The sequence below is a fragment of the Staurois parvus genome, unplaced genomic scaffold, assembly GCF_062004578.1.
Source record: "Staurois parvus isolate SC_StPar_1 unplaced genomic scaffold, SC_StPar_1.0 ptg000019l, whole genome shotgun sequence".
NCBI lineage: Eukaryota > Metazoa > Chordata > Amphibia > Anura > Ranidae > Staurois > Staurois parvus.
In genome coordinates this window covers 31,183,988-31,199,149 of record NW_028317815.1, presented here as the reverse complement: position 1 = coordinate 31,199,149, position 15,162 = coordinate 31,183,988, and the positions used below count along the sequence as shown (strand labels likewise).

The following is a 15,162-nucleotide window of genomic DNA, read 5'->3' as shown; positions in this document are numbered from 1 at the left end:
TGCAACTGCACTTGCAAAGTGAACAGTCTATTTGCTTTTAAATGATCAACTCCAGTGTGTCTTTCTTTTGTGTAACGTGACATTGTTAGTGCAAGAGGGTTCCTTCTATGAATAGACAAAAACAAAATGTTTGCTATCACTACTCACCTAGATCACAGCCTCTTTTTAATCTGCGCCTGGCAAGTTTGATCTGATCCTGGAGGATTTGTACCCAATGTCGTGGGCCAGGAACCTTTTCCACATTGTTAGCAGCACAATACTTCTCTGTGAAAACTGAAGAAAAGGCATAACATAAAGAAAAGTAGATTGACGGAACATTGTCTCTTCTGTGGGCAGACAGCAATATACAGTTTCTGGGAATAAGCCTAAATGTGTATAAAAACTGCATTAATAATATTGGAGGAAAGTGGCTCAAACTGCTGCATATACAAAATGGTAATGAAGGCTCAATCACTCTGCAGATGAGATGTGTTTGTGCATCCTCATTTGAACTTGCTAATACAAAGGAGCAGAGACAATGCAGCACATGAGTACTAGCTGCAAAAATCAGGAAAGATTTGCTCTGCAGTGATTTTAAGATAGGAGACAAGTTCTTCTGCCTATTATTGTAGAAAAATGTAAAACATTTTTGGTTGAGAATATGATTAGTGCCCGTTCACATATTTAAGGATTGGATGCGGTCTGAACCGTATCCAATCCGCATGACATGTGAAAAACCATTGCTTCCTATGGTGCCTGTTCACATATGTCCAGTGCACTGGTGGTACAGATTCAGTGTGGTTTGAAAAAGAGTCATGTACGATTTCTGAGCAGTGTGTCCGGTTCAGGTGCGGATTACAGGCCATTGACTTCTATGGGAACCGTTTCTAAGTGCTGATTCACATATGAGCGGTGTGGATTGACGCTCAGGTTTTACAGGTAATTGACATAAAAGTTGTTTCAGCAGTTGGTGTCAGGTTTACATCAAGTTCAGAACAGGATTAGCTCAGGATCTTATCTTGTTCACACATATGCGGTTTAGGAACGGATCCCATAGATGTCAATAGCCTGTAATCCGCACCTGAACTGGACCGTACTGCTCAGAAATTGGACATGACTCTTTTTAAAACTTCACTGAATCCGCACCGGCAGCGCACCATACATATGTGAACAGGCACCCTAGGAAGCAATGTTTTTCACATGTCATACAGACTGCATCCAATCCACATATATGTGAACAGGCACTGACATGTGAACAGGATAAAATCGTAAGCTGATCCTGTCCTGAACCTGATGTAAACCTGGCCTGAACCAGTGAACAGCTACTGGGCACAATTCACTAAGCGGTATCTTACCGCATCCGAGTATATGGTAGGATACCGCATAGCATTTAAAAAAAGTTTGAATTCACTAAAAAACGCTACTAAAACACCGCATGAGCTATTTTATCAAGTCATGTGGTATTTTAGTAGTTAAAACCATGCGTTAATGTTTCAGCTGTCAGCAGGGTTCCCCACTGACAGCTGAATGTAAAAGAAAGAATTGCCAGCAATTAAAAAAATAATTTAAAAAAACCGCCAAAATGTAAAAAAAAATTGCGTGGGGTCCCCCCCAAAATCCATACCAGACCCTTATCCAAGCAGGTCAGGAAACGGCGCATGAGCGACCGCCCCCTCCTGAACCATACCAGGCCACATGCCCTCAATATGGGGGGGGTGCTTTGGGGAAGGGGGGGACAAGGGCCTCTTCTCCACAACCCTTGCTGGTGGTTGTGGGGGTTTGCAGGCAGGGGGCTTGTCGGAATCTGGAAGCCCCCTTTAACAAGTGGGCCCCCAGATCCTAGCCCCAACCCCCCCCCCGTGTGAATGAGTATGGGGTACATGGTACCGCTACCCATTCACAAAAAAAACAGTGTACTGTGAAAAAAGGCAGGAGACAGTCTTTTACAAGTCCTTTACTAAAAGGAGGAAAATAAAAGAATGTCCCCTGACATAGATCCAACATCAATCACGATGCACGCCACTGCCGCTACCCAAAAAAAAGAAAAAAAAGGCTCCACTCTTGATGCTGGCTCCTGCCATCTCACTACTCCGTTGGCTTGACAGTTCTTAAATATGTAAGGGTCGGGGTCACCCGGTGACATCACGCATGTGACCCCACCCCTTGTGACATCTTCAACCAGGGCATGCTGCATCAATGATGTCATACGGGGGCAGGGTCACATACGTGATGTCACTGGGTGGCATGTGATATGTGGTCATGCGACTGACTTAACTCATGTGATAAGCTTTAGTGAATTGTGCCCACTGTGTCAATTAGCTGTGAAACCTGAGCTTCCATCCGCACCGCACGTGTGTGAATCAGCACTATGAATGGTCTTGAACAAACAGGTAACAGAATGTTAACCTTTCCTGCAGACATTTCTGTTCTGGGTTCTGGCTAGATCTTTGCTGAATGGGATTCAGGGACTGATATTCAGGATATTCAGGCAGGGCCAACTAATTACATGCTCTACTCTGATATTCCTCCTCTGCAGAGATGCCAAAGCATTGGTCATATAATTGGCACTAGAAGCCACTTAGCAGCGGTCTCTGTGGAAAAGTTGATGCTGTTACCTTTTATAGAATATGTAAATCCAACATAATTATTCCTGATATGTGCCTGCTGTACCATGTACTTGTATGAAAAAGTATTCTGTTTTCCTTGCTTCCTTTGTGTGAAATCCTTGGTGTTCCTGCCTGCTTTCCTATTAAAAAATGACCACACTAGGCATGAAAGCACAAGGTGGTCAGTTCTCTATCTGTGCTGGGAACTCAGCCTGCTCTTCTCCAATGATCAGATGTCTGTTCACATGCCTCCCCTGCATAGCCATTCACTGGGAAGTTCAGTGTACTAGAGTTTATCCCCCACCTCCCAGGTTTCTGTTTTCAGCTGCATATGGAACTCAGAGGGTATGTGATCACTTAAAAAACAGGGTATTTATAATGTATTTTATATCTAAACATCAATGTTTTGCCCTTCATTTCTATTTGAAACCAAATGGGTTTGTTTTCCAAGGTGAGGGTTCACATATACTATAATTTTAAATAAGTACATTTGGCATATTATATGGGCATCATAATTTGAGAATACGTTCACATTAATTACATTTTTGCTTTAGTTAAAGCGACTGCCTGTCCTCTGTGTGCTTCTGAGTCTCCAGTGATCCCTATGTGCTCCTGTGTCTTTAGTGACTCCTCTGCAGCCCTGCATCTTCAGTTAATTTTGTGACCCTTGTGCAGTCCTGGGTCTACAGTGATCTCTGTGCACCTTGCTACTCTAGAGCATCCGGCTTCATCCATTGACCCCAGGGCATCCTGTATCACCCAGGAACCACTGTGTCGCCAACGGGACCCCAGAGCATCACCTAACTTCAATGTGCCCTATGCACCCCATTACTTCAGTGCACTCCGGAGCATCCTATGTCATTCAATGACTCCAGTGCACCCTGACCATCTCCATGACACCTGTGTCTCCACACATCCTCAGGCAGGCTCGTGTAATTAACTGGACAGACTCTCTACCTCTGGATATGGGCCCCTGTCTGTGACAGCTATTTTTCAGAAGGAATTCAAGACTAAGGGTAGATATTTTGGGAGACTGCTAAGGCATAACTTACATTTCTATGTTCCCTATAACATAGTAAATCTTTACCTTGTGAGTTCTGGTCCACTTTTAATACTGTTCTATTAAGTATTCTGTGGTTATATTAATGATCATATTATTTGTAATAGTCATCCTTTAATGAGATCACTATCACAAAAATATTGAATTCTGATACATTTTAAACATGTTGGTTTAACCACCTCCTGCCCGCCATATAGTAATATGTGGACGCAAGGTGGTTCTCTCATTCTGGGAGGACGTCATATGATGTCCTCCCATTCTCAGCGGATCACCGATCACGGAAAGAGCTGAAGGTGTCGGCTCGGTCATGTGATCAGCTGTGTCCAATCAGAGCTGATCACATGTAAACAGGGAAATGCCGGTTATCGGCATTTCTCTCCTCTCGAGCTGTCACACTGACAGCTCGAGAGGAGAGCCGGTAATCGGCTTTCCGCAGAGGGGACATGCACACAGATCATCAGAGCACTGATGATCAGTGTGCCCTAATGATCTGTGTAGCCCCAGCAGTACCACCTGTCAGTGTCTTCAGTGCCTTGTGTCAATGCTCATCAGTGCCTCGTGCCAGTGCCCATCAGTGCCACATCAATGCCACATATCAGTGCTACCAGTGCACATCAATGCCACATACCAGTGCCCATCTGAGCTGCTTTCAGTGCCACCCATCAATGCCAATCAGTGCCACCTATCAGTGCTGCCAGTCAGTGCCGCCTATCAGTGTCAGCCAGTGCCACCTAACAGTGCCAGTCAGTGCCACCTAACAGTGCCAGTCAGTGCCATGTATAAGTGCCATGTATCAGTGCTGCCTTTCAGTGCCCATCAGTGATGCCTGTCAATGCCCATCAGTGCCACCTACCAGTGCCTCCTCATCATTGCCCATCAGTGCCACCTATCAGTGTCCATCAGTGCACCCTATCAGTGCCCATCACTGCAGCCTCATTAGCGCATATCAGTGAAGGAGAAAAATCACTTATTCACAAAAGTTTATAACAAAAACTAAGAAAAACACTTTTTTTTTTAACTTTTCAGTGGTTTTTGGTTTGTTTAAGAAAAAATAAAAAACTCAGAGGTGATTAAACCACCAAAATAAAGCTCTATCTGTCACAAAAAAATGATAAAAATTTCATATGGGTACAGTGTTGCATGACCGCGCAATTGTCATTCAAAGTGCGACAGCACTGAAAGCTGGAAATTGGCCTGGGCAAGAAGGGGGTATAAGTGCCCTGTAGGCAAGTGGTTAAACATGTAATGATAGTATTCAGTATTTTACATGCCTTTATTTCTATTCTTTTTCCATGTTTGTATGCCAGTCAAGCTGTTCATCAACTCTGACAGGGGTTAAGACAAATTAAAATACTGCTAGGTTTAAATCTTATAAAAAAACTAATATCTGTGGTGTAGTTTGTCTCAACCCCTGTCACTGTCACCGGACATGTTGGTTTGCATGAAATAAAGTAAAATCAAAGCAAGTGGCATAAACAAATATATTCTAAATACTATACAATGCCATTGCTATGAGCTACCAAGCCTTGCTTTATGGAAATAAATAAAGGACTATGACTATGCTACAGTTACATTTTCAAATCAGTTTAACCCAATTTATGCTAAATTTCAGTGGGGGAAGATTACAGTATAAATGTTTTTTTAACTACTTGCCCTCCAGAGAATTTACCCCCCTTCCTGACCAGGCCATTTTCTGCGATATGGCGCTGCATTACTGTAACTGAAAATTGCGCAGTCAGGCAATGCTGTATATAAATGAAATTTATGTCCTTTTTTCCACAAATATAGCTTTCTTTCAGTGGTATTTGATCACCTCTGTAGTTTTTATTTTTTGCGCTAAGAACAAAAAAAGACCAACAATTTTTGAAAAAAAAAAAAACCCCAGTATTTTTGACTTTTGCTATAAAGCATCCAATAAAAAAATTTTAAAAATCAATTTTTGTCATAAATTTAGGTCAAAATGTATTCTGCTACATTTCTTTGCTAAAAAAATCCCAATGCGTGTTAATTACTTGGTTTATGTGAAAGTTATACTAATCTACAAATGGCAGTGTATATACTGGAATTTATTTTTATTTTTTTATACTAGTAAGTGCGGCGATCAGCGACTTATAGCGAGACTGCAGTAGGCATTCTGACACTGGGTGAGAACTGATTAACTGCCGCTGACATCTCCAGTGACAGTAATACAGGGATCAGTGTTAATAAAAACACTGTACTGATGGCACAGGGCAGGAAGGGGTTAACTTTTGGGCGATCAAAGGGATAACTGTGTGCTGTGTGTGTTTTACTGTGTGTGCTGTTTTACTACAGAGACATGTTGCTTTGTATTTCTCTGCTGTGCAGAGAAATACAAAGCAGCATGTCCTTGCTGGCAGGAGTGTGTTGACAGGGGAGAGATCTGTGTGTAGTTTACACACAGCTCTCTCCCCTGTCAGTTTTAAACGGTGATCACTGGGGCCAGCGGGGAATCTCCGGCCGGGACCAAGAGATTGACATCCCTAGCTGCCAATGGCATTTAAAAATTATAAAACGGCAGCTCTTGTGTGTGTATAACTGGAATAGGCATGTTTACTAAATGTGTACTAAATACATGTTTCATATACTTCCATACAGGAAGAGCAGGAAACTTGGGACTGCCTGGCCTGTGAGCTGGCAGTCTAGGGAACCTGGGCCTGTTGCACAGAAATAAGGCTAGGATAAAAATTAGAGGTAATATGCAGGTTACCCGTGTCTCCTTCTTTTTAAAAGGCAAACTTTTGTTCCTATATGTTTCTCAAATTAAATATTCCTTGGTTATGACACTATATAAACACTTTTTGTACAATCAGAACACATACCACATGACTTGGGAAAGGAAATCATGGATTATGATCTATGTGTACCTTTTATTGCTCCCACAATATTTTGATCCAATCCTTGTCTGTTGTCATTGAGTCCACGCTTCCGTTTTCCATTTGGTAGTGATGATGCCAAAGTTTTATCATCGAAAAAAGCACAGACAAGTTTTCTAAAGAGAAGGCTCCCTGACCTCTTGTAATTGGATAGTATGGAGTCAAGCTGGGATTTCGGCATGAAGACATCAAACCCTTCAGCCAGCTGCACATCTGGCTATCAAAGTAAAATAATGCAATGAATATAGATATCAGTATGTCTACAATCCAAAAGTATTATGCAAAACAATTGAAGTAATGCCTTCTTTTAAACATACTACGTGATTACATGAGACAGCTTATCAGTTTTACTTTCTCTATATTTTCCTAGTGTTTACAGGCAAGTATAACCTCTTTTCACGCTACAAGATGACAGCATTGTGTAAACATAATAATCTCATTATACTTCCAAAGATTTGGTCTGGTGAGTTAGCTACTCCTTTCAAAGAAATATTATATGAAAAATATAATAAGCAAAGTCTATACGAGTGGTGGTCAACTTTAAAATTATAGAGGGTTTCAAGTGCGGCTTCCAATACCTCCAGAGGGCTGCACAATAGCAGTACATTTTCGGACATCGAAAAATGTTGGTCCTGCTGCATTTTTTCCAGTATATCACAATGCACACTGAAGTTGGAGTACAATAACCCCCATCATTGGTTTCAGTGAGTTCAACAATAACCCCCAACATCAGTGTCAGTGAGTGCAATAATAACCCCTCCATGTGTTAGTCAGTGGAAGTGAGAGTTAACCACCTCCTTAAATTTTTTGGTTAGTGGCAGTGAGAGGTAACCCACCTACCACGCTGCTGGTCACTGGCAGTGAAATGAATCCCCCCAGCTTTGCTGGTCACTGGTAGTGAAACTGAAACCCCCTCGACCCCCCTGCATTGTGGTCAGTGGCAGTGAAAGCTAACCCCCCACATCCAACCCCCAGGGCAATGGTGATTATCAGGGATGGGACAACGGGTGGGCAGGAGAGGTGGCTGCCCTGGGAGTTTGGGGGATGTGCTACAACAGGTGATTTTGAGGGGGGATTTGTACAAAGGGAGTGTATTTCTGTTAGGAAGGGGGATTTGGGAGGGGGGGGAGGTTGTGCTAGTTGGGATCACTTGGGGGATTTGTTCTAGGAGGGGAAATCTGGGGGGAGAATTAGTACTAGGAGTGGGGATTTGTGTTGGGAGAGGGAAATTTGGAAAGGGGGGGATTTATGCTCAGATTATTTTAAATTTGAGGGCTAGACTATTTGTGCTATGAGGGGGGATTTGGGAAAGGAGAGGATTTGAGCTGGGAAGGGGGGATTAATACTTGAAGAGGGGGAATTTTTGTTTGGGGAGAGTTTTGGCTTGCAAAGGGAATTTATGCTTAGGGAGTAAATGTGAAGATTAATGCTCACATTTTTTTGAGGGGGGGGGGGGAGATTTGTGCTGACACAAAATGCTCACACATTTTAGAAAGGGGGCCTTTTGGCAACTTTGCCCTGGAAGTAGATGACCTTGTCCCAGCACTGGTGGTTATGGTAGTGAAAGTAACCCCCTCCCATTGGTGATCCCATACCCATCACATGCTCCTGTGCTACTCTCTCCCCAGGCTGGGATTTTGCTTTTAGTGTGGGTGGTGATAACTCAACCCGCAGTACAGTCTCTCTCATTCAATGCCAGGTGTTAGAACAAAGAGTGTTTCAGCACCCGGCACCCTGCTGCACTCTGCTTTCTGTATGGTGCCCAATAGCCTGCCGGTTGCACACACAGGGCTGGTGCACCAGGACAATCAAATTAACACTAGCTTCATTCTACCAAAAATGCATGAAAACAATACATATATTATCTTTGAAATCACATGATGTAACTAGAGGCAATATGCTTTGTAATGATAAAATTTGAAGAAAATATATTCCTATAACATCCATATATTAAGATGATGTGGCAGTTCACAAATTATTACATTTTTTAAGACATCATTTGAATATCTATCATTTGAGTATTTATGGGAAAGAGAAAACAGTGTGTAAAGGACAAATGCTAATGTTTTTAGCTTTGGTGTAATGAGGAGCTGTGTGAAATGCAAAACCTTGATGAAGGCCAAAGCAACTAATTAACCTTTGAATTGCAACTTACATCAGAAGATGACGAGTTGACAACAATACCAAATCCCGGTACATGATTCTCTTCTTTCTTGACATGCTCTGCTTGTAACAAACTGGCTCTTTCTGGAAGTACCACAGTTTTATGTTCCCTTACACTCATGCTGTGTACACTATGAACTGGTGGCACCACTGCGTTCTTTGGAAGGACTTTTTTCTTTATTATTCGCTTCCTTGACAGAGCTGCCTTCTGGGAGCAAACACAAGACTGGGGAAGCTGTTGCCGGCTTTGTGCCACTACATAAAAAGATGCAAGAGAGTAGATGAAACATGAATGAAAGATGAAAGCTAATTTTCTAGCTTAAGTATGTTGTAATAATAAAAAATGTATCAATATAATACTGCCAGTTATCTTGCAAAAGTGGAAAAATTAATGTGGAGTCAACAAGTTCAATAAAAGCAACAGCAGGTTATTTTAGGGAAGCCAAGGAACCGTTTCCACAGATAGTAACAGGGAGGGCTTAAAAAAAACTTGGGTGAATTAGTACAGATACCTCTCTCCTAGGGTTTCAACATCTTTGAATTACATCAGTCATTGCAACGTGATACATGATTATATTTCGCACAATTGACAACACACATTCTATTTTCCCCTTTTAAAAGTAAAGAATTTTCTTTAAAACCTTAATGTTTAGTTATCAAAACATACTTATTGTACTAGTCAGCTTCTGTGGCTACATTACATGCCTGGTGCCTTCATTGTGCTTCTGTGCAACCAAGGTTTGAAGCTAAACTGAAGTGGATGTGAGCTAGTACATGGACCAAATGGCCCTAAAATAATGGGGATGATTGCAATATTAACCAAGGATCCCTCACTTTACTTACTTGCAAAATGCAAGATTTGGTCATTACACCTTATTCGTGATTCTCAGTCATGCAGCAGTACAATTCTCAGATTCTGCCCGCACCAAGTCTTCCTTTAATATTCAGCTTTCAAATGCGAGACCATCTATTGTCCACTTAGGTTCTGATATTTGGTAATCAAATGATGGAGTAGGGCTTACTGCAGGAAAGGGGTTGAACCAAATCTTTACCTGGGCAGAAATTCAGGCTCCAGGCACAGACTGGGTTTAGGTCCAACAGGGCTCTGCAAGGACCCAGGGATTGATATGAAGACAATTACAGGTATTTGCAGTTACCCACACCACCAAGTGTAGGCTTATAAATACAGTTGTTACATGTTTTTAGGAGAGCTCAGGTTCACTTTACAGCTATAACCCAACATCAGATTATAGGCAGATCTACAAGTGTGATCTGATAGCTGCATAATTTTCTGGATAAATTATATTTCAATAATCATACATGTGTGGTGTGATTGAGTGTATGTGTTTATGTCTATGGAGGATCAATAGGAAGAGCAGAAAAAAAATTCCCAGAGGCAGTTTACCTTCATACTTTGAAAACCAGTATTCCTAAAAATGGGGATGGAGTGGTGGCATTGTGTATCCATGGATGGGGAGTAGGTTGGAAGATTACTCACACTCTATACATACCCTGTAGGGAGGAAAAAGTGTGTCCACATAGGCTGTGCTAAGTGATAGGTGTGGCCATATGTGCTAAAAGTGTTTGCCCATGGGAAAATACAGTGGGGCAAAAAGTATTTAGTCAGCCACCAATTGTGCAAGTTCTCCTACTTAAAAAGATGAGAGAGGCCTGTAATTGGCATCATAGGTAGACCTCAACTAAGAGAGACAAAATGAGAAAACAAATCCAGACAATCACATTGGCTGATTTGGAAAGAATTTATTTGCAAATTATGGTGGAAAATAAGTATTTGGTCACCTACAAACAAGCAAGATTTCTGGCTCTCACAGACCTGTACCTTCTTCTTTAAGAGGCTCCTCTGTCCTGCACTCATTACCTGTATCAATGGCACCTGTTTGAACTTGTTATCAGTATAAAAGACACCTGTCCACAACCTCAAACAGTCACACACCAAACTCCACTATGGTGAAGACCAAAGAGCTGTCGAAGGACACCAGAAACAAAATTGTAGACCTGCACCAGGCTGGGAAGACTGAATCTGCAATAGGCAAGCAGCTTGGTGTGAACAAATCAACTGTGGGAGCAATAATTAGAAAATGGAAGACATACAAGACCACTGATAATCTCCCTCGATCTGGGGCTCCACGCAAGATCTCACCCCGTGGGGTTAAAATGATCACAAGAACAGTGAGCAAAAATCCCAGGACCACACGGGGGACCTAGTGAATGACCTGCAGAGAGCTGGGACCAACATAACAAAGTCTACCATCAGTAACACACTACGCTGCCAGGGACTCGGATCCTGCAGTGCCAGACGTGTCCCCCTGCTTAAGCCAGTACATGTCCGGACTCGTCTGAAGTTTGCTAGAGAGCATTTGGATGATCCAGAAGAGGATTGGGAGAATGTCATATGGTCAGATGAAACCAAAATAGAACTGTTTGGTAGAAACACAACTCGTCGTGTTTGGAGGAAAGAGAATGCTAAGTTGCATCCAAAGAACACCATACCTACTGTGAAGCATGGGGGTGGCAACATCATGCTTTGGGGCTGTTTCTCCGCAAAGGAACCAGGACAACTGATCCATGTACAGGACAGAATGAATGGGGCCATGTATTGTGAGATTTTGAGTGCAAACCTCCTTCCATCAGCAAGGGCATTGATGATGCAACGAGGCTGGGTCTTCCAATATAACAATGATCCCAAACATACCGCCCGGGCAATGAAGGAGTGGCTTCGTAAGAAGCATTTCAAGGTCCTGGAGTGGCCTAGCCAGTCTCCAGATCTCAACCCCATAGAAAACCTTTGGAGGGAGTTGAAAGTCCGTGTTGCCCAGCAACAGCCCCAAAACATCACTGCTCTAGAGGAGATCTGCATGGAGGAATGGGTCAACATACCAGCAACAGTGTGTGCCAACCTTGTGAAGACTTACAGGAAACGTTTGACCTCTGTCATTGCCAACAAAGGATATATAACAAAGTATTGAGATGAACTTTTGATATTGACCAAATCCTTATTTTCCACCATAATTTGCAAATAAATTCTTTCCAAATCAGCCAATGTGATTGTCTGGATTTTTTCTCATTTTGTCTTTCATAGTTGAGGTCTACCTATGATGCCAATTACAGGCCTCTCTCATCTTTTTAAGTGGGAGAACTTGCACAATTGGTGGCTGACTAAATACTTTTTTGCCCCACTATAGTAGGGTGGTAGATCAGTGGCCCTCCTATATAAACCCTTCCAGGGGGAATGAAGTGTATACTGATCACTGGCCTCCTGTATGTCTGTGGATGGGAAGTACGATAGAGATCACTGTCTTGTTTTGTGCATATGGATGGGGAATGGGGTGGCGTTTACTGGAATCCTATACATACTCTACAGGTAGGACTGAAGTGTGTCTTGATCACTGCCTCCTGTGAGCCCATTGCTGACATCTAGGCTACCTGTGCTAGTGATTCTAGGCATCTCCTGAAGACTGAAGTTCAACCCCATCCAGCAGTCCCCATGCTGCACTCCTCCTAGAAAGCAATCTCCTCCTGTGCTCCAAATTCAGCCCCCCTCTCTTCCTGCTCACATCACACTGCATGGGCCTCTAACCAGTGCCCGGTAAGCAGCACAGCATGCGCGACTCAGTAGACCGGGATTACACAGGCATGTTTACAATCATTCCCCGACAGGCAGGCTGACCTGGAGATTTTTACAAATTTGGCAATGACTCGGCAACATGAACGAAATGTTGGCCTTGCCGGTCGATTGCTGGAAAGTTCAAGGTGATGTTTATCCTTGGAGAAAACAAAAGAGATTGGCTGGGAACAATCAACTCAGCCAGTTAATTCTTACTGTGAGAAGGATTGGAGAGGGGATGCCTGGAGAGATCAGGGATTGATCAAAGACATACAATCACTTCTTTATCAGCTATAACTTAACTTTAGTAAGAGTAAATAACAATTTTTATTAAAGTCATAAATGTGCTATATCTGGATGACTAATCCATTCTGCAAACTGTATGTAAACAGAGAAGTATGATTTAAAGAAACACCCACACATTACATGAGGGTGGTGATGTAGTACAAAGAGCAATTAATGGCATAGCAAGATGGCTATAGACTAATATAATAGACGACTAGACTGAAGGAGGAATAAATTGGATGTTTTAGTACAAACAGCAGTAAAACAGCATAAAGCTGGTCACACACATGGGATGGTTTTTATTAGAAGATTCAGCAAACATTCTAGTAACTAAACAATGATTGTAGTATTCTAGGTACAAGAATGATTGTTGACAACTGACTTGTTGGAAAATCATACTGTGCACTTGATCATTTTTGAGCAAAGTTATCTATAAATGCAGTCATTTAGAGACTACTGCCTTTGCAAATTGGACCTTATTTATATTAGTTTTAAAACATATAAATAAGCGAGCGCCTTCCAAAACAACAGCAGCTGTACATCAAAGGCACCATATAAGACCTCCCAATAGACAATGTATAAAAAAGGTGCAGCGCTAATATACAAATAGATAACAGTACGTATTAAATATGTAAACTCATATAAAAGTTCAAAGTGACATCGTGCATATACATATAAGCCACTACGTTGTGTCTGGTAGAACGTGAGGAAAGGAATGTTACATCCAAAGGAAAGTTCAGTGTGAGGATGTGGATTGATTCTCAAACAATCTACTGCTTTCCAGGCAACACCGACTGTGTGCACGGTGAAAAAATGGGGGTACAAATTATGCACTCACCAGATGCGCAATCTTTATGCGCTTTTCTGTACCATAACATAAACGACATCCATTCCCTCAAACAGGGTCTGGTCAAATCTGGTCAGGTCCCTGTCACGACCCGCGGTCGCCGCCACCAACAGGCGACAATCGCACAGCCGCGACTAACAGTAATACGTCACGCCCACGGCGTCAGACCCCAGACCTTCTCACCAAACTCGTGACCGAAGGGCCGGCCGATCCAAAACCGCGGTGTGACGCGCGTAACAAGGCCCCACCCAGCTGCACCCTACACAGCGATTGCCCAGCTAATGGACTACAATCGGTGCCTGCAGCCTGGATGCGCTTGTTACTGGGTCAGGTTAGTTACGCAACTAACCCTATACTGCCACCACCACTTTTGTCGGAGACTGGGAAACTCCCGTTACTAAATATACACTATAATGATTGAAATATTGGTCTATATAGCACGGCCCGCGGACCTGCTATACAGAGATATACAAACAGTAGCGTCTCTTCAAAGGCAGGGATTCGTGAATTGCAAGTAAGCGCTTAGAAACAGTTTAACACTTTCAGAAAGAAAGATTTATTACTAAAAGCGTTGGATGCAAAATAAATATGTACAAAGAGATATCACAAAAATATATATATGTATACAAAGACACAGCAAACATAGAATAGCGGGAAAATACAGGATAAGTTACTTGCCTTGCCTGGTTTTAGCAAATTCAAGTTGTGAGCAGAAAGCTTCTTTGATCTCCCCTTGTTACGATGTTGCTGGGAGATCCCTGTGTGTGTGTGTCACAAACTCACTTAAAAGTCTTAAAAGCCAAAAGGGGAGGGGGGGCTCTGACTTGGGAGTGGTCATTGGGGAACACTACACTAAATTACTAGCTTCATATCCCGTGATATGAACCATACAGTTGACCTGAGGACTGGGCACTTATTCTGGTCCGTTTGATAATGAGTGGGCTTACATAGTTTTGGGTGATAAAAATGACACCTCTGCCGACTGGCTGGCTCCACTTCTCATGTCTTCCTGGTTGTTTCACACCATTTGCCAGGAGATAAAGTCTGCCTCACAGGAATGCAGGGGGGATGTGAGGATTCCAGGAAGACCTCAAATACACAGACAGAACACGAAAACGAGGGTTGAGGGGGAACTCCGCTCCAATTCTGATGAGCAAGTTTGCCACACCTCCCCCTTAAGTGGTTGCCAAGGAGTGAGCTACAAGTTCCCTCCTGACGCAACCGACTTCTGCTGGCTCGACCTGCCGAGATAACCCATCCGCGTTGCCATGGGTGCTGCCCTTCTTATGCTGTATGGTGAAATCGTATTGCTGGAGAGTTAGGCTCCACCGGAGTAGTTTGCCATTCTCCCCAGCCACACGATTTAGCCAGCTCAGGGGATTGTGATCAGTGATCACGGTGAAGTGCCGCCCATACAGGTACATTTGTAGTTTCTGGAGAGCCCACACGATCGCCAGGCACTCTTTCTCGATCGTGGCGTATGCTACCTCCCTCGGGAGCAGCTTCCGGCTCAGGTAGAGGATGGGATGTTCCTCTCCTGAACCATCAACCTGGCTCAGGACGGCACCCAATCCATATGCAGAGGCATCCGTCTGCACTAGGAAACGACGGGTGAAGTCTGGAGCCTGTAGCACAGGGGCGCTGGCCAGCGCCTCCTTCAAGGCCTGGAAGGCCTTCTCACACTCGGGTGTCCACGACACCTC

The 15,162-nt window shown here is 43.1% G+C and overlaps 1 protein-coding gene across 1 annotated transcript in view; it reads right to left on the bottom strand.

Moving 5' to 3' along the window:
• BEND7 (BEN domain containing 7) overlaps positions 1 to 15,162 on the bottom strand; it is a 122,759-nt gene that overhangs the window by 15,615 nt on the left and 91,982 nt on the right. Inside the window, exons 5-7 of the mRNA XM_089686142.1 lie at positions 8,695 to 8,957; positions 6,531 to 6,756; positions 148 to 273 (exon numbers count right to left, since the gene is read on the bottom strand). Coding sequence (XP_089542268.1) covers positions 148 to 273; positions 6,531 to 6,756; positions 8,695 to 8,957 — 615 coding nt within the window. The remainder of the gene's footprint in view (positions 1 to 147; positions 274 to 6,530; positions 6,757 to 8,694; positions 8,958 to 15,162) is intronic.